Raw genomic sequence first — 21,411 nt, forward strand, 5'->3', positions numbered from 1 at the left:
AGGGCCTGACTAGTTGGTTTTTAGTGGATATTGTTAAATGTTTGTGGAATACCTGAGAGTACAGACAGTCTTTAAGTGGCCTATAGCACCTAGTCCTTAGTGTATTGTATTAGCTATTGCTGAATAATGAACAACTACAACATCACAATGTCATACAACAGTATTTATTATTATTATTATTTTTTGGGGCGCATCTAGGGGCTACATGGGAGTCAACTGACCTAGGCTATGGTCACCTGGGTAGCTCTATGCTGCACATTTGGTACACATACTTCTAACACTTAGATTAGTTGGCTGGCATGTTCCCAAGGTGATGGCAGAGGTATAAGAGAGCAAGCCCAACCACAAAACACATTTAAACCCCTGCTTGTATCATGCCTTTTAAGATGCTGTTGGGCAAAGTAAGATACTTGGCCAAGCCCCAAGTCAAGGGGCAGGGAAGTATAAGTCTCCATGGAGGTGACAAGGAAGAAGTGAATATGTTTCTATAATAATCTAATATATCACATGTATTAAACATTTGTAGGCTCTTAGTAAATATATTTCAAATAAACAGACTATTCATAGCTTATATGCGTGTAGAACTGGAAAACTGAGGAATCAAAGCAGTGCTAGAGATGTGCTACTCCTTTTCATTCTCTTATTGGACATCTTTGACATCTGCTTCTGTCTCCTTGTTTTCTCACAATTCTGCCTTTCTGTTACCCTATAGGGGTCCAGTGCTGTCTCATGGCCCTTCACTTTATGTTAACTGTTGAATATTTTCTATGTTTTGTAATGTATATTTTGGAGAGAAAACCTCGTTGACCTAGTTCATCATTTGGTACCAGGCCACATGAGAAGTTGCCAACATTTGAGTCTAGTGTGTACTTAAATTAGAAGAGGTTTAGAACTCAATGAATCAATACCAATAGAGGCTATGACTGTACTATTTTGTTCTTTGTTGAGTCTCATTGCCTAATGGCAAAGATGGCCATTGACAACTCTTATCATCTTTCCAGTAATCTACAAGAAATATTCCTTTTCACCAACATATAGATCATTGCTTCCAAATGACTCTGATAGGCTAAGTTTGGACCAATTGCTGTGTCTAGAATGGGACACTTTGGCTAACCTGGGTTGTGAGCCCACCTGATGGCAGGGAAGTTAACAACTCAACCAGAATTACATAGAGTAAGGGAGGGGCATTTCCCAAAAGGAAGGCATGTAGGGCAGATGAAAAGTAGCAATGACCATTACACACTTACATATGTATTCACAAACACCTACAGAATGAAAAGTCTTATGTAGGAGTCTGAATACTTGGCTAAGGAATCTGATTAATGGAATATTTCATGGTACAACTTATATTAAAGCAGGATGCTTTTGCCTGGATTGGTTAATTGAAAAAGTTGGTCCAAGAGGTGAATCATAATAATGATCCATATTCTAAAATGAAGTTACAGTCTTACTGCCGAATCTTTCTATGTGTTTATAATTCTTAAAATTTTTCTAGTTGGCTTCCCATGCATAAATCGATAGTAAATTTTTGTTTGTTTGTTTGTTGTTTTTTTGAGACAGAGTCTCACTTTGTTGACTAGGCTAGAATGAGTGCCATGGCGTCAGCCTAGCTCACAGCAACCTCAAACTCCTGGGCTCAAGTGATACTACTGCCTCAGCCTCCCAAGTAGTGGGGACTACAGGCATGCACCACCATGCCCAGCTAATTTTTTCTATATACATTAGTTGGTCAATTAATTTCTTTCTATTTATAGTAGAGACGGGGTCTGGCTCTTGCTCAGGCTGGTTTCAAACTCCTGACCTTGAGCGATCTGCCCGCCTTGACCTCCCAGAATGCTAGGATTATAGGCATGAGCCACCGTGCCGGGCCTGGGATAGTAAATTTTTAAGCAACTTACCTTTATCTTTCCAAAACATTCAATTTAGTTTTTATGGAAGCAACAACTCTCTTTTAGCACCATTTCATTAGTTTTGTAATATTTAATGACAAATATTTAATTGTGAGAAATTTGTTACTTTGAAGAACAGCTGGTATAAAAGGTTTGTGGAGATGTACAGTTAACTTGGCAAGTATCCAAGTTAACATGACATTGGCTACATCTGGAGCTTGATCCAATTCTAGGTCTACCACTTATCGTGCGGCTCTTTATTGATCTCCTGTGTCAAGTATTAAATCTTTATGGAATGTGTTTTTGTTTTATCTTTATTCTTGACTTTGTTTTTTATCCCTACCTTTGCTTTCCCTTTTTCTTTTTCATCTACTTTTAATGAATGTTATCTTGTTATATTGTGCATCTTTTTAAGCCACCTTAAATTCTTTTGGTAGCAGATGTGACATACTAAGTCTTCTTTAAGCCATGGGAATTTGGACGACGTTTTACTTTTTAAGCTTCAGTTTCCTCTTCATTTAAATTATTTTTGTTGTTGTTAGAGATGGTCTTGCTCTGTCACCCAGACTGGAGTGCAGTGGTACGATCATAGCTCACTGTAATCTCAAACTCCTGGGCTCAAGTGATGCCTTAGCCTCCTGAGTAGCTAGAACCACAGGTGCATGCCACCATGCCTTCCTAATTTTTCAATTTTTTTGTAGAGTCAGAGTCTTGCTATCTTTCCCAGGCTGGTCTCCATGTCCTGGCCTTAAGCAATCTTCTGTTTATAGCTAAGCAGCCTGAATATTAACCCTGGGGTTACCTCTTACTAGCTGTCTGTCTTTGAGCAAAATTACTTAACTGCCCTGTATTCCAGTTGCCTCTTTCACATAATGGGTATCTATCCCAGAGGGTTGAGGATTTAATGAAGAACGTGGTAAGATTTACATTAATTCTTACTTAGACATTTGGTATAATTTTCTGGTGAGCAATCTGGGCCTGGTGTTTTCTTTGTGGTTATTTTTTTATTTGTGAACTCAATTTTTAAAATAGGTTGGTACTATTCAGATTTTTCATTTTTTCATGTGTCAATTTTGATAGTTACATTTTTCTAGGAATTTGTCCATTTTACCTAAATTTTCATAGTTTTCCTAATATCCTTTTTTTTTTTTTTTTTTTTTGAGACAGAGTCTCGCTTTGTTGCCCAGGCTAGAACGAGTGCCATGGCATCAGCCTAGCTCACAGCAACCTCAAACTCCTGGGCTCAAGCGATCCTTCTGCCTCAGCCTCCCAAGTGGCTGGGACTACAGGCATGCGCCACCATGCCCGGCTAATTTTTTCTATATATATTATTTGGCCAATTAATTTCTTTCTATTTATAGTAGAGACGGGGTCTCACTCTTGCTCAGGCTGGTTTCGAACTCCTGACCTCGAGCAATCCGCCCGCCTCGGCCTCCCAGAGAGCTAGGATTACAGGCGTGAGCCACCGCGCCCGGCCTAATATCCTTTTACTATTATGTTTTAGTGCTTATAGGATTGATAGTTATATTCCTATATCACATTGATAGTTAAACACTTCCTTTTTTTCTTCCTGGTCTTATCAAGGATTTATCAGTTTTATCCATCTTTTCAAAGAAACAACTTTTAGTATTGATCCTCTCTCCTGTATGTTTATTTTCTATTTCATTAACTTCTCTTTTGGGGACCTAATTGGCTTCTTTTTCTAATTTTTGGATTGAATGCTTAGCTTATCAGCTTTTGGCCTTCCTGTAAATTTCCCTCTAAGCTTGGATTTAACTGTATTTTGTATATTTTGAAATGTATTTTTATTATCATTCAGTTCAAAATACCTTATTATTTTCATTGTGTGTTCTTTTTTTGGTACATAGGTTATTTAGAAGTATATTGCTTAATTTCCAAATATATTTGGCTTTTCAGATATCTATTTTTTGTTTTTTTATGAGGAAGAAGGTATTTTGTATCTTTAAAATTTTTCTATCAGGGAACATGTCAAACATATACAAAACTGGAGATAATGGTATAATAGTGTAATAATCACTCAATTATCCATAAGCTTCAGCAGTTTTTAATTCATGACCAACTTTGTTTCCTCTCTCTTCTCCCATTATCCTCCCCTTTTGTTATTTTGAAGCAAATCTAAGATACAATTTTTTCCTGGAAATATTTCACTATGAACTTATAAAAGATGACATTAAAAAACATGACAATACCATATCACACCAAGAATAATTCACTGATGTCATAAAATATCTGGTCAGTTTTGAAATTATCCCCATTATCTCATAATTTTTAAAAATAATTTGATTATTTTGAGACAAGATCCAGATAAGATCCAAACATTGTTATTGGTTGATATGTCTCATAAGTCCTTTTAATCTATATGTTCCATCTGCCTGTCTCTTTTTTACTCCTTGCCATCTATTGTAGACAATGGGGTATTTTTGGTCTTAGAGTGTTTCCCATAATTTAAATTTTGCTAATTGTACCTTTATGGTATTGTTTAATGTGTTCTTTATCCCTTGTATTTCCTATTTCCTATTAGTTGATAGATACAGAGCCTTGATCAGATTCAGATTTGATGTTTTTCATCCTGTTTAATTAGTCAGTATAGTGGTGGTGTCAACATTTATCAATAATCACGGTGATGTCTGGTTATTGCTCTTCTTGATGATGATTGCCTAGATTCATGAATTCATGAAGGGGTTGAAAATGGAGGTATTCTAATTCTGTCATTCTTCATTTATTAGTTGAGATATTACTGTAAAGAGAAACTTCCCCTTCTATTTCAATACTCTCAGTTACAATTCATGTAGGGAAGAGATAAATACTTGATTCTTTCTCCTTATTTACTAGTTTTGAAAATAATAAGTTGGTTCTTTAGCATTCTTGATCATCAGTGATGGTCATCAATGAGACATTTAAAAAATACTATCATAAACTAAAAATATGTTTTAATTCTATTGCATTTATTATCTTTATTAATATGCACACTGTCTTATTATCTTGGTCTGTTTTGTATTGCTATAATACAACAGCTGGGGCGGGGGAATTTATAAAGAAAAGAGGCTTATTTTGCTCATAATTCTGCTGAAAGTCCAAGACCATGGCAATGGCATCTGCTCTTCTGGTGGAGTCTTTCATACTGTCATACATAACATGACATAAGGTCAGAGGGAAAGCAGATATGTGCAAAGGGGCAAAACACAAAGGGTATTCTTGATTTATAACAACTTGCTCTTGTGACAACCTGTCTCATGAGCTCAAGAACTCACTACTACAAGAACTGTACAAAGCTGCCTATGAAGGAAGCGCCCTGTGACACAAATGCCTCCCACCTCTTAGGCTCCACCTCTTAAAGTTTCCACCTCCCCACATTTCCGCACTGGGAATTAAGGTTCCAACGTGAGTTTTGGCGGGGACACTCAAACCGTAGCACCCATCTTGGGCCAATGGACCCTATTCAAATTGGCTCCTAAGTTCTTTTGACCTAACCTATCATTTTTTATAGCTATCTTGTTTTCTTGTGTACAGGGTAGGGTGTTCCAGGCCCATCTTGTACAATATAATTCCTGCCATTTCTCCAAGGGACCTTACTTTATTTTAATAAAAAATAGTATTTAGAAGGCTGGGCGTGGTGACTCACACCTGTAATCCTAGCACTCTGGAGGCGGAGGCGGGCGGATTGCTTGAGGTCAGGAGTTCGAAACCACCCTGATTGAGACCCTGTCTCTACTAAAAATAGAAAGAAATTAATTGACCAACTAAAAATATATATACAAAAAATTAGCCGGGCATGGTGGCGCATGCCTGTAGTCCCAGCTACTTGGGAGGCTGAAGCAGGAGGATCACTTGAGCCCAGGAGATTGAGGTTGCTGTGAGCTAGGCTGATGCCACAGCACTCACTCTAGCCTGGGCAACAAAGTGAGACTCTGTCTCAAAAAAAAAAAAAAGAAAATAGTATTTAGAGACAACAATGTGAGTATACTAAGTGTACTCATTGCTACTAATTTGGTCATTGTTTCTAGACCTTTTCAGTGGTCAGATGTAGGAAATATATATGTAGTTTTTTTTTTCTTTTTTTTTTTTTTACCAGAAATGTCTGTTGTATATATATGTAGTTTTAAGAGTGAAATATATGTAGTATGAAAATATAGTATAGTTTTAGTTTATATTATACTTGCTTTCAGATTCAGAGCTACAGAGTTTTTGCTTAACCTTATCAATCTTATAGTTGTATCTCTTTCTCCCACACTTAAAAACCTGGTTTTCAGTGACACTAACAAAATTAGTCATTTGATTTATCCTAACATACACATACACACACACACACACACACACACACACACACTCACACTCTCCACCCCACCCCTACAGGCTCAGAATAATATACGTGCGCCTGCATAGGTAGAATTGACAAATGTCTCAGGAGAAAAGTGGTTGCAAAGTCAGTCACCTCTTTAGGTTTATTTTTCTTTAAAGATATCAGACTGGTAAATTTTCACTATCTTTGCCCTCTGATGTTCTTAAGTAATGTTTGTAAATGTTTTGTCCATATTTTCTCTTTAGTTGTCTTCAATAGGAGCTGTATCTGAATTATCTAAATTGCCATTATTGAAAGTGCAATTCCCTTACCACTTAAATTTTGAACACTTAGGATATGTTTATATGATATGACTACGTCTTTGGTTTTATTTCAAAGGTTCTGAAGCAAAAACACGTGGATGATTGTCTGCGACATGTATCTGTAAGAAGATTTGAATCATTTAATCTGTTTTCAGTAACAGAAACCCAAAAAAGGGAAACTGAAGAGGAGGTTGGTGCATGGGTCCAATATACAAGTGTCTTCCATCCTGAATACAGTATCTCCTTAAGGTAATCATTATTCTAGTTCAGATTTTTTAAAACCAATTTTCTCTTGTAGAAGGAAAACAATTTAATAAGAATCTCATTATTTATTCTATTGAGTTTGCAGGCAATCTTTATAAGAACTTAGTTTTTGCAGCTTTGTGTTAGGAAATTTTGCTGTTTTAACTGGATCTTGCTGCATTGTCAGACTAAAGAAAAAGTGCTTCAGGAATATAGTGGCACTTGAGGATAAGGTGAGTTGCAAATCAAAGGGTTCATTTAATCATTCTTTAATAGCATTTGATTATCACAAAAAGCCAAGTTCTTTTTGAGGCAAACAAAGCTGAAAACGAACACAGAATTTTTCCAAACTACTCTTCAGGTAGTAGTTAAATGAAAAATCAAGCTTTGGTATTTTTCCCATTTATGTCTTGTCACTTTCAGAATAGATCTTAAGACTTGGAGGAGAAAATGCAGCTGAAAACACTGATATTATAAGAAGCATGAAGTCTGTTCTGGCTTTAAAAATCATTAGAAAAGAGACATGAGAGTTACAAACTGAAGTAACAAGATACCACTTTTACTGAATTAATTTTCCCTCACAGTTATATTTGAGCATGTTGCAATATTACTGTAGGTGTTTGATTTTATAAAATCTGCCTTTTTTGACAGGATTTCACATTTTGAAAGGGAGGGAGGAGCACATTTACAGTAACTGTAAGAAGAGCAAAAAACATTTTAAGTGGAAATGTGACTGAATAAGGTTTAGGTGAAGTTAGGAGTAATTTTAAGGAAAAAATTTTCACAAAGTATGTCTATTTATAGTATATGCTTCTTGAACTATTTTCGTTTAAAATATCTAAGCTTTAAAAGACACTATAATAGCTAAAAATTTGGGATTTATATAAAAATTGACTAGGGCGGTTAGGGAAGAACAATTAGGATCTGGTTTTATAATATTATTATCTTATTGAAAATGCCGAATAAAATAGACAAACTTAAGGATTTTTGAGTGCCTGTACATTCATTATGAGATTGTGATACCCCAATCACCTTGCCTTCTGGTGGAGATAATCAGTTTAGTCCTTGGTTAGGAAGAAAAATTCATTAAATGCTTACTGTGTACCAGGTACAGAGCTAGGTTCTTTGATGTATTCACTTTCATGTAATCCTTACAATCACTTTGTGAAGTAGAAAGGAGAATGATTAAACAGTTGGAAGATAGTATGTGTAAGGAAATTGAAGAGAAGGAAAAATAGAGTGATTCAGTAGGGCTCTTTAGGTATAAAGTTCTAAAATTTCTATATCCACTGGTGACAAGAGACAATATGTATAAATTGTAGCAGGAATAATTTTCTGAAATGTTCAAGGCCTGGTAAGGTTTAGCCAGGAGAATGTAAAATATTCTGTTCTTATGATCTTTCAAAATAAGTCATGGGTATCTATCTACCCACGGATGATCTTCATGTGATATTCTCTAGAGCCCAGGCTATAGAGTAAACTGGGACTCCTCTCTGACAGTTTGATTCTTTGTGATATATTCCTTTTTGAAAGAATAAATACAGGTATGTCTATATAAGTATGACATTGAAAACTAAGTTGTAGAGAGAAAACAAGTGACTGAGCTACAATTTTGGCCTCAATGACTGCCAGAGTTTTTTTTCTTTTTGTAAACTAGTTAGTATCTCTCCACATTAGTAGTGCAAAAATAGCAATAGCTTAAATGTACAGAATTCTTTTTTTTTTTTTTTTTTTTTTTTGAGACTGAGTCTCACTCTGTTGTCTGGGCTAGAGTGCCGTGGCATCAGCCTAGCTCACAGCAACCTCAAACTCCTGGGCTCAAGCAATCCTTCTGCCTCAGCCTCCTGAGTAGCTGGGACTATAGGCATATGCCACCATGCCTGACTAATTTTTTTTTTTTTCTATATATTTTTAGTTGGCCAATTAATTTCTTTCTATTTTTAGTAGAGATGAGATCCTACTCTTGCTCGGGCTGGTTTCAAACTCCTGACCTTGAGTGACCCTCCTGCCTTGGCCTCCCAGAATGGTAGGATTATAGGCGTGAACCACCACGCCCGGCTCACATGTACAGAATTCTTGAGCTGAAAGTGATCTTAGAATAAATGCAAAAAGCAATTATGATAACATTGATAATGGCAGACAACTGAGTACCATTACGCCTACTACGTGACAAGCACTGTTTTGTGTGTTTTCTATATATTAGCTTATTTAATCCACACAACAGCCTTATGAGGTAAATACAGTTTTTATCCTCACGAGGAAAGTGAAGAACAGAGAGGTTAAATAACTTGCAGCCAGTTTGTGATTGTGCCTGTATTCAAACTCAGGTAGTCTGGTTGGTTACACAGCCCATACTTGTAGAAAAACATTTTTTTTCTTTAAGTGATAGGGTCTTTCTGTGTTGCCTAGGCTAGCCTTGAATTCCTTGGCCCAAGCAATCTTCCCACCTCATTTTGAAGTATTAAAATGAGTCTACTTATAGACTCACAGGTAGCTGCAAAAGTAGTGCAGTGAGTTTCATGTACCAGCTGTTGCCATTGGTAACATCTTGTATAATGATAGTCACAGCCTGCACTTTTAACTTCTACACCATCCTGCTTCTCATGAGGCAGTCATGTATCCATTCATTCATTTCACAGATGAAGGAATTGAGGCCTAGATAAGCTAATTTCCTCATCGATTATTCTGAGCATTCTGTTTCTTCCTCCATAATCCTGTTATGATAAAGGAAATTGCAGTAATTACTGAAACTGTTTAGGTATAGGAGATTTCTGCCAAGAATAGTTCATTCTTTTCCATTGCCAATTTTGTTCACATGGATTTCTTACATGTTTACCACTTTTGCTTGTATTCTGTTATCTGCCCAATGTGGTTCTCCATTCTTGCTCCTTTAATATCTCATATCAACTCTTTTCTCAACATGTTTTCATGACATTTCTTTAGCTAGCTTTATCTATTTTCTTCAGTATTACTTGAGTTGTGAGCATTCTAAAGTTTTTTTAAAAAAATATTACTTGGCAATAACCAAAAGTAGTGGTTTAGAAAATAGTTTTGAAATGGAGTACTGTCATCTTTCTTTATATTTTTAGGTTTGTTAAATCAACACTGTGGATGATTTTTAAAAAAGTGATGAATAGTTTTAAACAAATTCAAACCAATAAATATTTAATAGCACCTTCTGCATAGATAAACAGAATGAAATAAAAGTACATAATACTATTCTCAAGAAGCTCAAATAATAAAAATAATTAAGTAAGGAAAGTTTACCATCCAATCTAAGAACTTTCATCAGGCAGTGCATAACTAATGGGTAGAAGACTTCACACTTAATAGAAGTTTAGAGATAGGAGTGATTTTTTAAAAAAATTAGGAAGTATTTGAAAGTTCTGGGAGAAAGGAAGAAATCTTTTCCAATGAAGGCAAAGGCACAGAAAATATTCTGGTGAGAAATGCAAGGCAGAATCATCATCAGAGACTACTGAGAAGGCCATCATGGCCTTTAGGGGGAGGAATAATTATCAATACATATTATATGGTAGATCCACTGCATGTTCTAATAAAGGGCTAAACATTTGGGATATTGTAGGTTCCTCATAGATCATAAATGTAAATTCCACTTTCACTTTCTCGGTTCTTATCACCTGCATTCACCTGTCACAACTCAATAGACATGACACATACAGGGTAATCAGTACTCATTATCAATATTCGTTATTAGTTTTATCTATCCTAAGCTTCCCCTACACATTGATTTCTGTCTCTTTAAAGTCTTATTAGAGTTGAAATGAATACCCTAGGAGGATAAATACTTACATATTTGTGAATTCAAAGTACCTAGAGTTGTATCTTATTTGTATTATTAAAAGTTATAGAAGTAGTGATTGAAATTAAAACTTTTACCCTTATTTTCTATCAGCCTTATACGATGAGACTTAAAATGAAGGAATAAAGAATTTCCCTTAGTGACTTTCATCTGAAGCAAAAGTCTCAACAATGTAAAAGTTAGGTTATGAAATTCTCAGGATCTGTTATCTTTTCTGTATTCCTGAGAATGGTTGACTCTTTGTTTCAAAGTAAGTTTTGAGAGTTAGGAAATTAAAATCCAGAGTATGACTCCTAATTTATTCCTTGACAAAGTCTTCTTGTCTTTCTGAAGTTTATAGAAGAGAATCTTGCTATTAGATAGATGCAAATATAGAAAACTAAGGCAGGCTATATGAGGTGGCTCATGCTGTGATTCCAACACTTTAGGAGGCTGAGGTGAGAGGTTGCAGTGAGCTATGATCATGCTACTACACTCCAGGCTGGGTGATAGAGCAAGACCCTGCTTCAAAAAAAAAAAAAAGAAAGAGAAAAATAAGATTACCAGGGGATGTTTATATTAAAATTCTTTCATTAAAAATTCCTTTTTCCCTGTCTTACAGAATGCAATTTGTTATTGTATAGAGCTTGCTGTGTAGATGCTAGAAATTATGCCCCCCATATTTAAATTTAATTTCAGCACAGCAGGAATTTGCATATTCTGGAAGCTTTAAAATACTTCTATTATATTTAAAGCCATAGAAGTGCCTGAGTTATTCATTTGTAAGTGTATACATGTCTTAGGTATAGAAAAAGCTGAGAGACATGAACTGTCCTCCTTTCTTTGACTATGACTACTGTTGCTATGGTAATTGCTGAATTAGAAGGCTAGAACTCTTGACTTTTGGCTAGTCCTGGGAGCTTAGAATGGTCAAGAATGACTTTTTCTTTGACTGTGGTACATCTTTCTAGTACAACAGATACGGTATAGCAAGATCATATATTGTTTCTCTAAGGAAAGGAAGAGACAAACCAGACCCTCACACCACTGATTTTAGTGTGTAGCTTATCAGTGTCAGTAAGTAAAAACTAGTAATGGGAATGATTGACTTATGAAACTATTATTAGGTTATTAAGCTATTAAGGTTATTAAGGTTTATTAGTAGAATAGATCTATGATAGATTGTCCTTATATGAGATGATATATCATGTGTGCCCATGTAGAGCTTAGCAAGGCTGGCATCTAAGACAAATATGAATATTGAATTTATATTTAAAAGCAAAGTTTTAATGTTAGTGATATTAACAACAAAGGTGAGTACTAAAACAACTTTTGTTCTCTTATTTAAAAGGAATTTTATGGAACCTTTAAAATATGATCCAGTGTTTTCAGAAAACTGTCAAATCCATTGTCACATTTTCATGCATCTTAAATTGTAGACATGGACTAATTATAACTTAATTTTCTAGTTTGTTTTAAACTCCAATCACAATCATTTATGTAGTTTGCTTACATGTAAATATACAGAAAGTTTCAGTAAGTTGAAATATTACTTTGATCATTTTCTAAATTTTTATATAGTACCTGTAGATATATAAAATAAATATATTGATATAATAAATATAAATAAAATAAATATATAGATATATAAAATATACATATTACATCTAATTTCCTATAGCTAGTGCATATAAGACTGGAAAACTTCTCTTTAGCTGTTTACTTTTGAAAAAGCTCCAAAGCAAGTTGCATCTAGAATCAAGTTTTTGAAACCTTTTTCCTTCTGAAAACCTGAAAGGAGGAATCTGCCCCAGTGACTTGCTCCTTAGTTCTTAATAGTCCATTTTTGGAAAGAAACTCAAAGGTCATCAGTTCTAGGATAGCTTTAGGTGCTCATGAAAAAAATTGGTTGGCCCTGGGGAGAAGAATCTGGCATTGGTAATTAAAGGCCTGGGAGAAAATTTAAATCTTCAGAGTTGAGGAGAAAGATGAAGTGATTTTTTAATGCTCTAGATGTGTTGGCAAAAAATTGTCATTGTTATATAACATTAATTATAAGTATAATGCTAAGACTGAGTTTGTACGAATTTAAGTTTGAAAAGGTCTTTTCCTTATAGGTATTACTGTCTTACCACAGAGTCCATATAGGACTTAGGTAAATAGTTGAAAAATTAAGGGTAGAAAAGATCTTATAGAATTGACATTTGAGAATAGTTCTTGAGTTTGGAACAAATGAAAGGGAACTTGAAGCCAGGTGCAGTAGTTCTTGCATGTAATCCCAGTGACTTGGGAGTCTGAGGCAGGAGGATCACTTGAGGCCAGGAGTTTGAGACCAGCCTGGGCAACATAGTGAGACCCTATCTCTGAAAAAATGAAAAAAAATTTAGCTGGGCCTGCTGGTGTACCTATAGTTCCAGTTACTTGGGAGGCTGAGGTGGGACAATTGCTTGAGCCCAGGAGTTCAAGGCTGCTATGATCATGCCACTGCACTCCAGCCTAGGCAACAGAGCAAGACACTATCTCTAAAAACAAAATAAAACAAAGCAAAATTAATTTAGAAAGCTCCTGCACAACCAAGGAAATAATTAACAGAGCAAATAAACAACCTATAAAATGGGAGAAAATATTTGCAAGCTATACATACTATAAAGGACTAATAACCAGAATATACAGAGAACTCAAGCAAATTAGCAAGAAAAAACTCAAACAAACCCATTAAAAAGTGGGCAAAAGACATGAACAGAAGCTTCTCAAGAGAAGATAGACAAATGGCCAATTAACATATGAAAAAATGCTCAATGTTGCTAATCATCAGGGACATGCAAATCAAAACCATAATGAGGTATCACCTTACCCCAGTCAGAGTGGCTTTTATTAAAAAGTCCCAAAACAGTAGATGCTGGCGTGGATGTAGAGAGAAAGGAAGGCTTATACACTGTTGGTGGGACTGCAAATTAGAACAACTTCTATGGAAAACAGTATGGAGATTCCTCAAAGAACTAAAAGTCAACCTACTGTTTAATCCAGGAATACCACTACTAGGTATTTGCCCAAAGGAAAATAAATCATTTTATCAAGAAGACATCTGCACTTGAATGTTTATTGCAGCACAGTTAATTCACAATTGCGAAAATGTGGAATCAACCCAAATGCTCATTGATTCATGAGTAGATTAACAAAACGTGGCATATGTATGTGATGGAATACTACTCAGCCACAAAGAAAGATGATTTAATGCTTCTTGAAACAATTTGGATGGAACCGGAGACCATTATCCTAAGTGAAGTATCTAAGAAATGGAAAAAGAAACACCACATGTACTCACTATTAAATTGAAACTAACTGATGAGCACACATGTGCATAGAGGGAAGTAAAACTCAATGGAAATCAAGCAGGGGGTAGGTGGGAGGAGGGGATGGGTCAAAACATACCTAACAGATACATTGAACACTATCTGGGTGATGGTCACACTTTTAACAGTGACTCAAGCATTACAAAAATGATCCATGTAACCAACAGCATTTATACCTCCATAATACATTGAAATAAAAAGAAGGAAAAAGATGTAACTGTAAAAAACAAACAAAACATCCAAAAAAAAAAAAAAAAAAAAGAAAAAGGGAAACTGAATCTTTGCCATACTACTTCATGGCATTTTTCCTACAATTAGCATTAATTCTTATACTATCGAAGATAATGATTATTGACATTATTCTTTCATGAGAGCCTATTTTTTAGAATTTCCAAAACGGAGTAACTTGATAGATAATTGATTTTCGTGTTTATAAGTATCTTAGATGTGCAGGATTAGGTTTATTGTTTCTCCACCTCTACCCCCTTTACAAATGTCACAGGGTACACTTTCTGTTTCTTTGCTTCATGAAATAATGCATTCAAGAATGACAAGTTTTGCTTCAATGTTAAGTCTGAAAAATCACACTTTTTATTTTGAATAGTGTTTTTAACTTTTAAAACATGCAATTCACTTTTATCATCTCAGTTTCTGGGCTTTAAGAAATATTTAGCAGGGCCGGGCGCTGTGGCTCACGCCTGTAATCCTAGCTCTTGGGAGGCCGAGGCGCTCAAGGTCAGGAGTTCGAAACCAGCCTGAGCAAGAGCGAGACCCCGTCTCTACTATAAATAGAAAGAAATTAATTGGCCAACTGATATATATATAAAAAATTAGCCGGGCATGGTGGCGCATGCCTGTAGTCCCAGCTACCCGGGAGGCTGAGGCAGAAGGATCACTCGAGCACAGGAGTTTGAGGTTGCTGTGAGCTAGGCTGACGCCATGGCACTCACTGTAGCCTGGGCAACAAAGCGGGACTCTGTCTCAAAAAAAAAAAAAAAAAAAAAAAAAAAGAAATATTTAGCATTATGCAAAATAGGTACACCTTTTTTCTACTCCTGTCTCAGATTTAATTTCAAATATTTTCTCATCCTGATGTGTGTGTGTAAAAAAGAGAGAGAGGAAGAGAGAGAAACACAAGAGGAAGAAAATGTTCTTATTAAAATTAGGCCATAAAGCAATTCCACTTTTAGGAATTTATCCTAAGGGAACAATCAGAAATGGGCGCAATATTTTCCACAAGAATGATCACTGCAGCAATATGCATAATAGCACAAAACTGAGGACAATCTTAAAATCCAGTGTAGGATGGATGTTGTGGCTCGTGCTTCTAATCCTAGCACTTTGGGAGGTGGAAGTGGGAGGACTGCTTGAGGCCAGGAGTTTGAGACCAACCTGGGCAACATAGTGAGACCCTGTTTCTACAAAAAAAAAAAAAAAAAAAAAATTAGCATGGTGTGGTGGCTGCAGTGAGTTATGATCATGCCACCATGCACACCAGCCTGGGTAGCAGAGCAAGATCCTGTCTCAAAAAAAAAAAAAAAAAAAAATCCAACATAAAGTGCTAGTTTAATAAGTTATGGTATAGAAATTCATTAAACTACTTGGAAGCCATTAAAATCATGTTATAGGATAGTACTTAATGATGTGGAAACTGTTATAATTTATGAAAAACACAAATTGCAAAACAGTGTGGACAAGTCCTCTCAGTTCTTTAATGAAAGGTATATATGTGCATAGAAGAAGACTTGAAGGCTAATATATCAAAATTCTAACTGTGGTTATCTCTGCATGTTACAATTATGAGAAGTTTTTTCCTTGAAGGGACCATATATTGCTTTTATATTTAGGAAGATGTTTTCTTGATGTCTATACTGTATTACTGATCATTTTAGTATCTTCATTTTATGTTTTATAATAGATGTTAAATAACTCTGTTCCTTTTCCTATCATCTTAGTGTATACTATAGGTTTCCATAATTTTAGTGTAATTAACCTAATGTTTACCTAGAGTCTTATATGCACAGAGAAGATAAAGAATCATTGTGTTATGAAATGAGGATTTTACTTATGGTTGGTGACTTAGTTATTTTAGATTAGGATACTTCAGAGCCCTGTGCTTATTTTGGTCAGTCATGATTGCAGATAACTTTTTCCAATCTCACTTAGTCACCCTATCAAAGAATTTGGTCCCTATGACAGAAGTAAAAAGTTCATTTTTTTTTTTCTGAAAAGGGTAATACAATTTACATGTATTCTCTTATTATATGTATTAGTTCGCTTGGGCTCCCAAAACTAAATAGCACAGACTGGGTGGTTTAAACAACAAAAACTTATTTTCTCACTGTTCTGGGAGCTAGAAGTGGGAGATCAAGGTGTTGACAGGTTTGGTTTCTTCTGAGGCCTGTCCCCTTGGCTTGCAGATGTCCACCCTCTTGCTGCCTCTTCATGTGGTCATCCCCTCTGTGTGTGCAGGCCCCTGTTGTGTCTCTCTGTGTATCCTAACTCTTCTTCTTATTGAGACACCAGTCATTGGATTAGGTACTCCCATTAACTTAATTACCTCTTTTAAGGCCACATCTCCAAATACAGTCATATTCTGAAGTATACCAGGTTAGGGCTGCAACCCTAACCCAACCCTTAATGAATTAGGGGGACAATTCAGTTCATAACATTATATATCATTTTGGATAAGTTTTAATGACAACATTAATGTTGATGAAGTAAATTTTTGTGAATTATTCATGGTTATTGTAAACTATTAATATTATAACATTCTAAAGAACTACAACTCTAAGTTATATGTGAGAGAATGTGGAAGATTGTAGATGAATTAGCACCAATTTTTTTTTTTTATCACCACTGAGAAAGTAACTCAAACTCTATGACCTATTGACAGTTGGGTTCATTTATGTAAAGAGTAGTAACTTTCATTAATTATTAATAAAATATCAGTATCAAATCAAATATTTAAAGAGCTATTAAGTGAGGAAGGATGAGAATTAAAGGGGGTAAAATTAAGATTGGTGAGCAAAAGATACAAAAAAATGTGCTTACTGAAATTTAGAACTACTGGAGATGGAATATGCAGACCTGAAGATTGGTTAATTCTTTGTGACTGAAGTTACAAATTTGTTGGGCTGTTATAGAGGAAATTCGTCTATTGAATGTGGTTCTGGAAGGTGATTATTTTTCATTTGACCCTAAGATTTTCTAAGTGTAATGTGCTATTTTTTGTCTTATAAAGTTTAAGAACCTCAACTTTATATTACTAAAATAATTTAAAAATTACTTATTAATACTTTAATATTTAGATTAATTATCAAAAATGTCATTACATTAAATATTCTGAGGACTATATTGCTATTTCTTTTCCTTCTCCCTCTAGTGGACAGAAAATATTTTTAAAATATAACATGGAAGGGTTTATTACTATTGGATGTATCACTATATACAGTCTCAGTTTTTTTAAAAATTAAAAAATGTTAACATTTCAGAATCATTAAAGAAAATGCTTTATTCCTTATAGGCATAATAATGGATCCTTGAATGTTGAAGATGTTCTTACCAGCTTTGACAATACAGGAAATGTTTGTAAGTTATATTCTCACTCTATAGAAATATATTTAGTATTTTAAAAAGTGAATTTATAGTTGGCTTTTTTCCTCACTGATGTTTACTATACTTACTGTGTGTATGTATATTATAATACATATATAAAAAATAGAAACCTGTATTGTCTTTTGGTGCAAAATAAGCCCTTATATAAGACACACCTACTAAATGGGGTGCCGCAATTTTTACACTTTGCAGGATTGTGTGTGTGTTTGTGTATGTGTGACAGACTGTATATGACCTATATAGAATGTAGGTCAGAAGGAACACTGGACTCTCCAGTACTGTCCCTTGGTTTCTTGTTTCTATTTTGACCTCAGTTAATTCAACAGAGGGGCTGTTTTTTCCTTCTTTCCTGTTTTTCGTGCTTTCTTTGCCTCTCCCTGCTTCTCTGCCCTTTCACTACAGAATAAACCCAGAACATATTTTCCTTGATGCTAATATACTTTAATACCAGAGTGTTTTTGTTTAATGCAATATTACAATATGATAGAATATATTGACTTTTTATCTAAGCCTCTGAATAAATGGTGATAGATTTCTCCTCTGAGAAAATCACTTAAATAATTATAATTAATTTAATGTGGTAGAAGAAGTCAGCCAAGAATATCTTGACGTTGCTGAGTTAAATAACATACCATGACAGGAGCTGTGCACTTTTTTGTATTTTTTTGTATAGGATATTTCTATTAAGAAAGTGAATTGTCAATGAACATGACCATTTTAAATGTAAAAGTAGTACTCTAATACGTTTTTCTCAAAAGAAATTTGGAACTGTATTTTCTGAATTTAAATAACATATTTTGCTAACAATGCAGCTTTATCAAATGCATAATAGATTTGCATAGAATTATGTCCAGTAATAGGCAATACTTTCATTCTTATATCTATTTTATGACAAGCTTTTGATTTTATAGAAAAATAGTTATGTATTTTGTTACCAAGGAACTTATAAATGTCCTAAAATTACCCTAAAATGTTTAAAATAATGTAGGTTTCTTTTTTAGGAATAGTGACAGGTGTACCTTTTAGTTTTTATTAATACATGTTGACACCTACTGAATTCTTTACCACTTATGCATATCTCATATTTTTATTGTAGCTAGAAAATAACCCACCCTTGTCTAGGCAAGGACTGGACAAGGGATGCTAATGGTGGTTGAGGAGACATTTTTCCTTCAGTTCTGGGATAACGTTAAATATCAATGTCAGGCTTATGCATATGTAATTTCAGCATATGATCCTGGAATGTTAAATGTAGAATTTTTAACTCAGTAACGAAAAAGTCAAGAATTGTTCTCAGTGGACTCAGTATGAAATAGGGCCACTAGCTGGCAGCATTATGTAAAAATAAAAACAATTTCCTAAAAGTCTAGATTATTATTTTAGACATGAATAATTATTTTATCCTTCTCTAACATTTTTTCCTATAACTTGTTCTATACCTCACTGCTCCCCTTCCCTGCCCCCCCACCCCTCCGCCCCGAGTTCTTGTTGCATTAACAAATGGCAAGATTGTATATTAAGGGTATTTTTTCACTGCTGTCTATTGTTTGGTAGAAAGGTTTCAGACTTTGGAATGAGACTCACCTACATTTGGATCCTGGCTCTGAAATGCATTTGAGCAATTTATAACATTTCTATGAGCCTCAATTTTTTTTTCATCTCTTAAAACTGCATATAATATATAGAAAGTGTGCAACACACCACATGCCTCAGAGTTGACACTCAGTAAATGGAAGCTATTTATTAATTATTACTGATGATGAGTACCTCTAAAACTTCTTTCAGTTTTTTTTAAATAAATAATATAATATTATTAAGGATTATTCTGATGTCTTAAACTATTTTGATTGAACTAGCAAGGCAGGAAAATTAGATAAAATATGCCAAAATAGTAATTTATTAAAATGTCTTGTGATGAATATGGTCTGAAAAACCTGAATATATTGCCAAGTGATAAAGTGGAGACAAAATAAGACTTATTAAAATATGTTGCTTGGTGTATATTTTTTATTAACTTTTAACTATAAAAGAAAAATCTACATTGATGTTTTCCTTAATGATAAACTGGTAAAGTTCCATTCCAATAAAGTAAATGTTGATTATAACCTGTATATGATCTTGGGTGTAAAGTGTTCATGGATTGAAAAAGTCATTTTTCACTCGATGCCTCAAAAATTTGATTTATTTTGCTAATAGTGATAGACTTTGGGTCTAGAAAACCCAGCAGAGGGCGCCACAATCATAATCCTATCTCAGTCTAAAATAATTAAAATAAATAACTTGAAGAATAACCGTAGGCTTTTACTATGTAAACATATAAAGATGTGTTTAAACATTTCCATTTGATTTATTGCTAATATATTTGATATACTCAATAATTCATTAATACAAAAATGGATTTTTCCTGACTGATTTTTGGGTTCAATTTATTTTTTTTGTTTTGTTTTATATTAAATATCAGTTTTGTACTTTTAGCTTTAAATAAAGGAATTTGATCTTGATAATGAATGAAAGTTCTATATAAAAGTATCAGTTCCTGAATCACACCACCATGGTAGTTCACTGAAGGATATTTAGAATGAGGAAAAAAGTTTCTAATAGTATGAGAGAACCAATTGATAAATTATTAATTTATTTTAGCAATTTGTTTCCAAGTTAGTATTACTTCCTGGTAATAGAAAAAATAATTAAAATATTTTATAGTCACAAAAACCTGATATATGTAGATATAGTAAATATGATATATTCATGGTTTAGTAGAACCATTAATCTCAATTTTAAGTTAATTTTAAAAATCAAATAATGATTGTATTCATTGTAAATTTTCTAAGTTGAAAGGATTAGTCTTGCTTTCTGAATTCGTTTATGCTCTAACCAAAAAGACATGGAAAAATATATTTAATTTTGAAAAATAAATAAAACTTCTAGATAGTTTATTTCCTGATATATTAGAAAACATTTTTTGTATTTACTTTTTTCTTTAGAAGTGTTGGGTTTTTAAATGTATGACCTATAAAGCATTTTATATTTTTGTGATCCCCTTTTGCTGCTTGAATTTCTTTGAATGTGGTAGGAGGAAATTAAAATGAATCTCACACAGAATTAATCATTTCTGCATAATGATTTATTGTATAGTATATGACCCCAGCCTTTTGATAATTTGCTATTGTGGAAAACAAACTAATTTGAAAGTCAAGCTCCCTTTTTGTTTACCTTTAATGGTTATAGGAATGCATATTTCACTATTTGGTTTCTACTACTTGAGAATCTACTTCCTTATAAGATATCAAAGCTGCTTGGTCTAGAGGTTGTGCCTACTCTTGATTCATCATGCCTGGAAAGAGAGGCTGACAAGCTACCCGGGGAAGAGTATAGGATGATATCCTTCACCTCAAGTGAGGTACTGGCTGCTTCTGTATTTTGTTTGACATGTCACTCAGACACTTTGGGTAATCAGGGAGTGCTCTGTTTGTAAGCATTTCAGCAAATTTCTTGTTTCTGTTTTTTCTGTGGTCAGAGTCTCCTTTCTAGCTAGTCCCCTGACCTCTAGTCAAAGAAACCCTCTCATACTTTCTTCCAAAGCCATTTTCTCTTTCTCCAAAGGAGTCTCTTTCCTCCTCTACTCAAATGAATTTTTTAAAAAAATGTGATTCTCTTTAGGGCTTAGTTGATCCAAATTTGGCTATCCTAGTATCTAATAATACAACTATTTAGTATTTATAAAATCTCATTCATACTTGGTAGGTATAATATCTTCATTTTTGTATTTTTTATTATTGTATCCTTTATTTGATAATATGAACAGATGAGTTAATAGTTCTCATATAATTTATTATATGTAATATGTACAATATAATGTATAATAAGCCTATAAAGGATAGGA

General features: G+C 34.2%; 1 protein-coding gene across 1 annotated transcript in view; it reads left to right on the top strand.

The window, feature by feature from the left end:
* The window catches only part of CAMKMT (calmodulin-lysine N-methyltransferase), a 369,799-nt gene that overhangs the window by 1,612 nt on the left and 346,776 nt on the right, over positions 1 to 21,411 (top strand). The window contains exons 2-3 of the mRNA XM_012756186.3: positions 6,589 to 6,761; positions 17,437 to 17,501. Of these exons, the coding sequence (XP_012611640.1) occupies positions 6,589 to 6,761; positions 17,437 to 17,501 (238 nt within the window). The remainder of the gene's footprint in view (positions 1 to 6,588; positions 6,762 to 17,436; positions 17,502 to 21,411) is intronic.

Source organism: Microcebus murinus, chromosome 3, assembly GCF_040939455.1.
Source record: "Microcebus murinus isolate Inina chromosome 3, M.murinus_Inina_mat1.0, whole genome shotgun sequence".
Taxonomy (NCBI): domain Eukaryota; kingdom Metazoa; phylum Chordata; class Mammalia; order Primates; family Cheirogaleidae; genus Microcebus; species Microcebus murinus.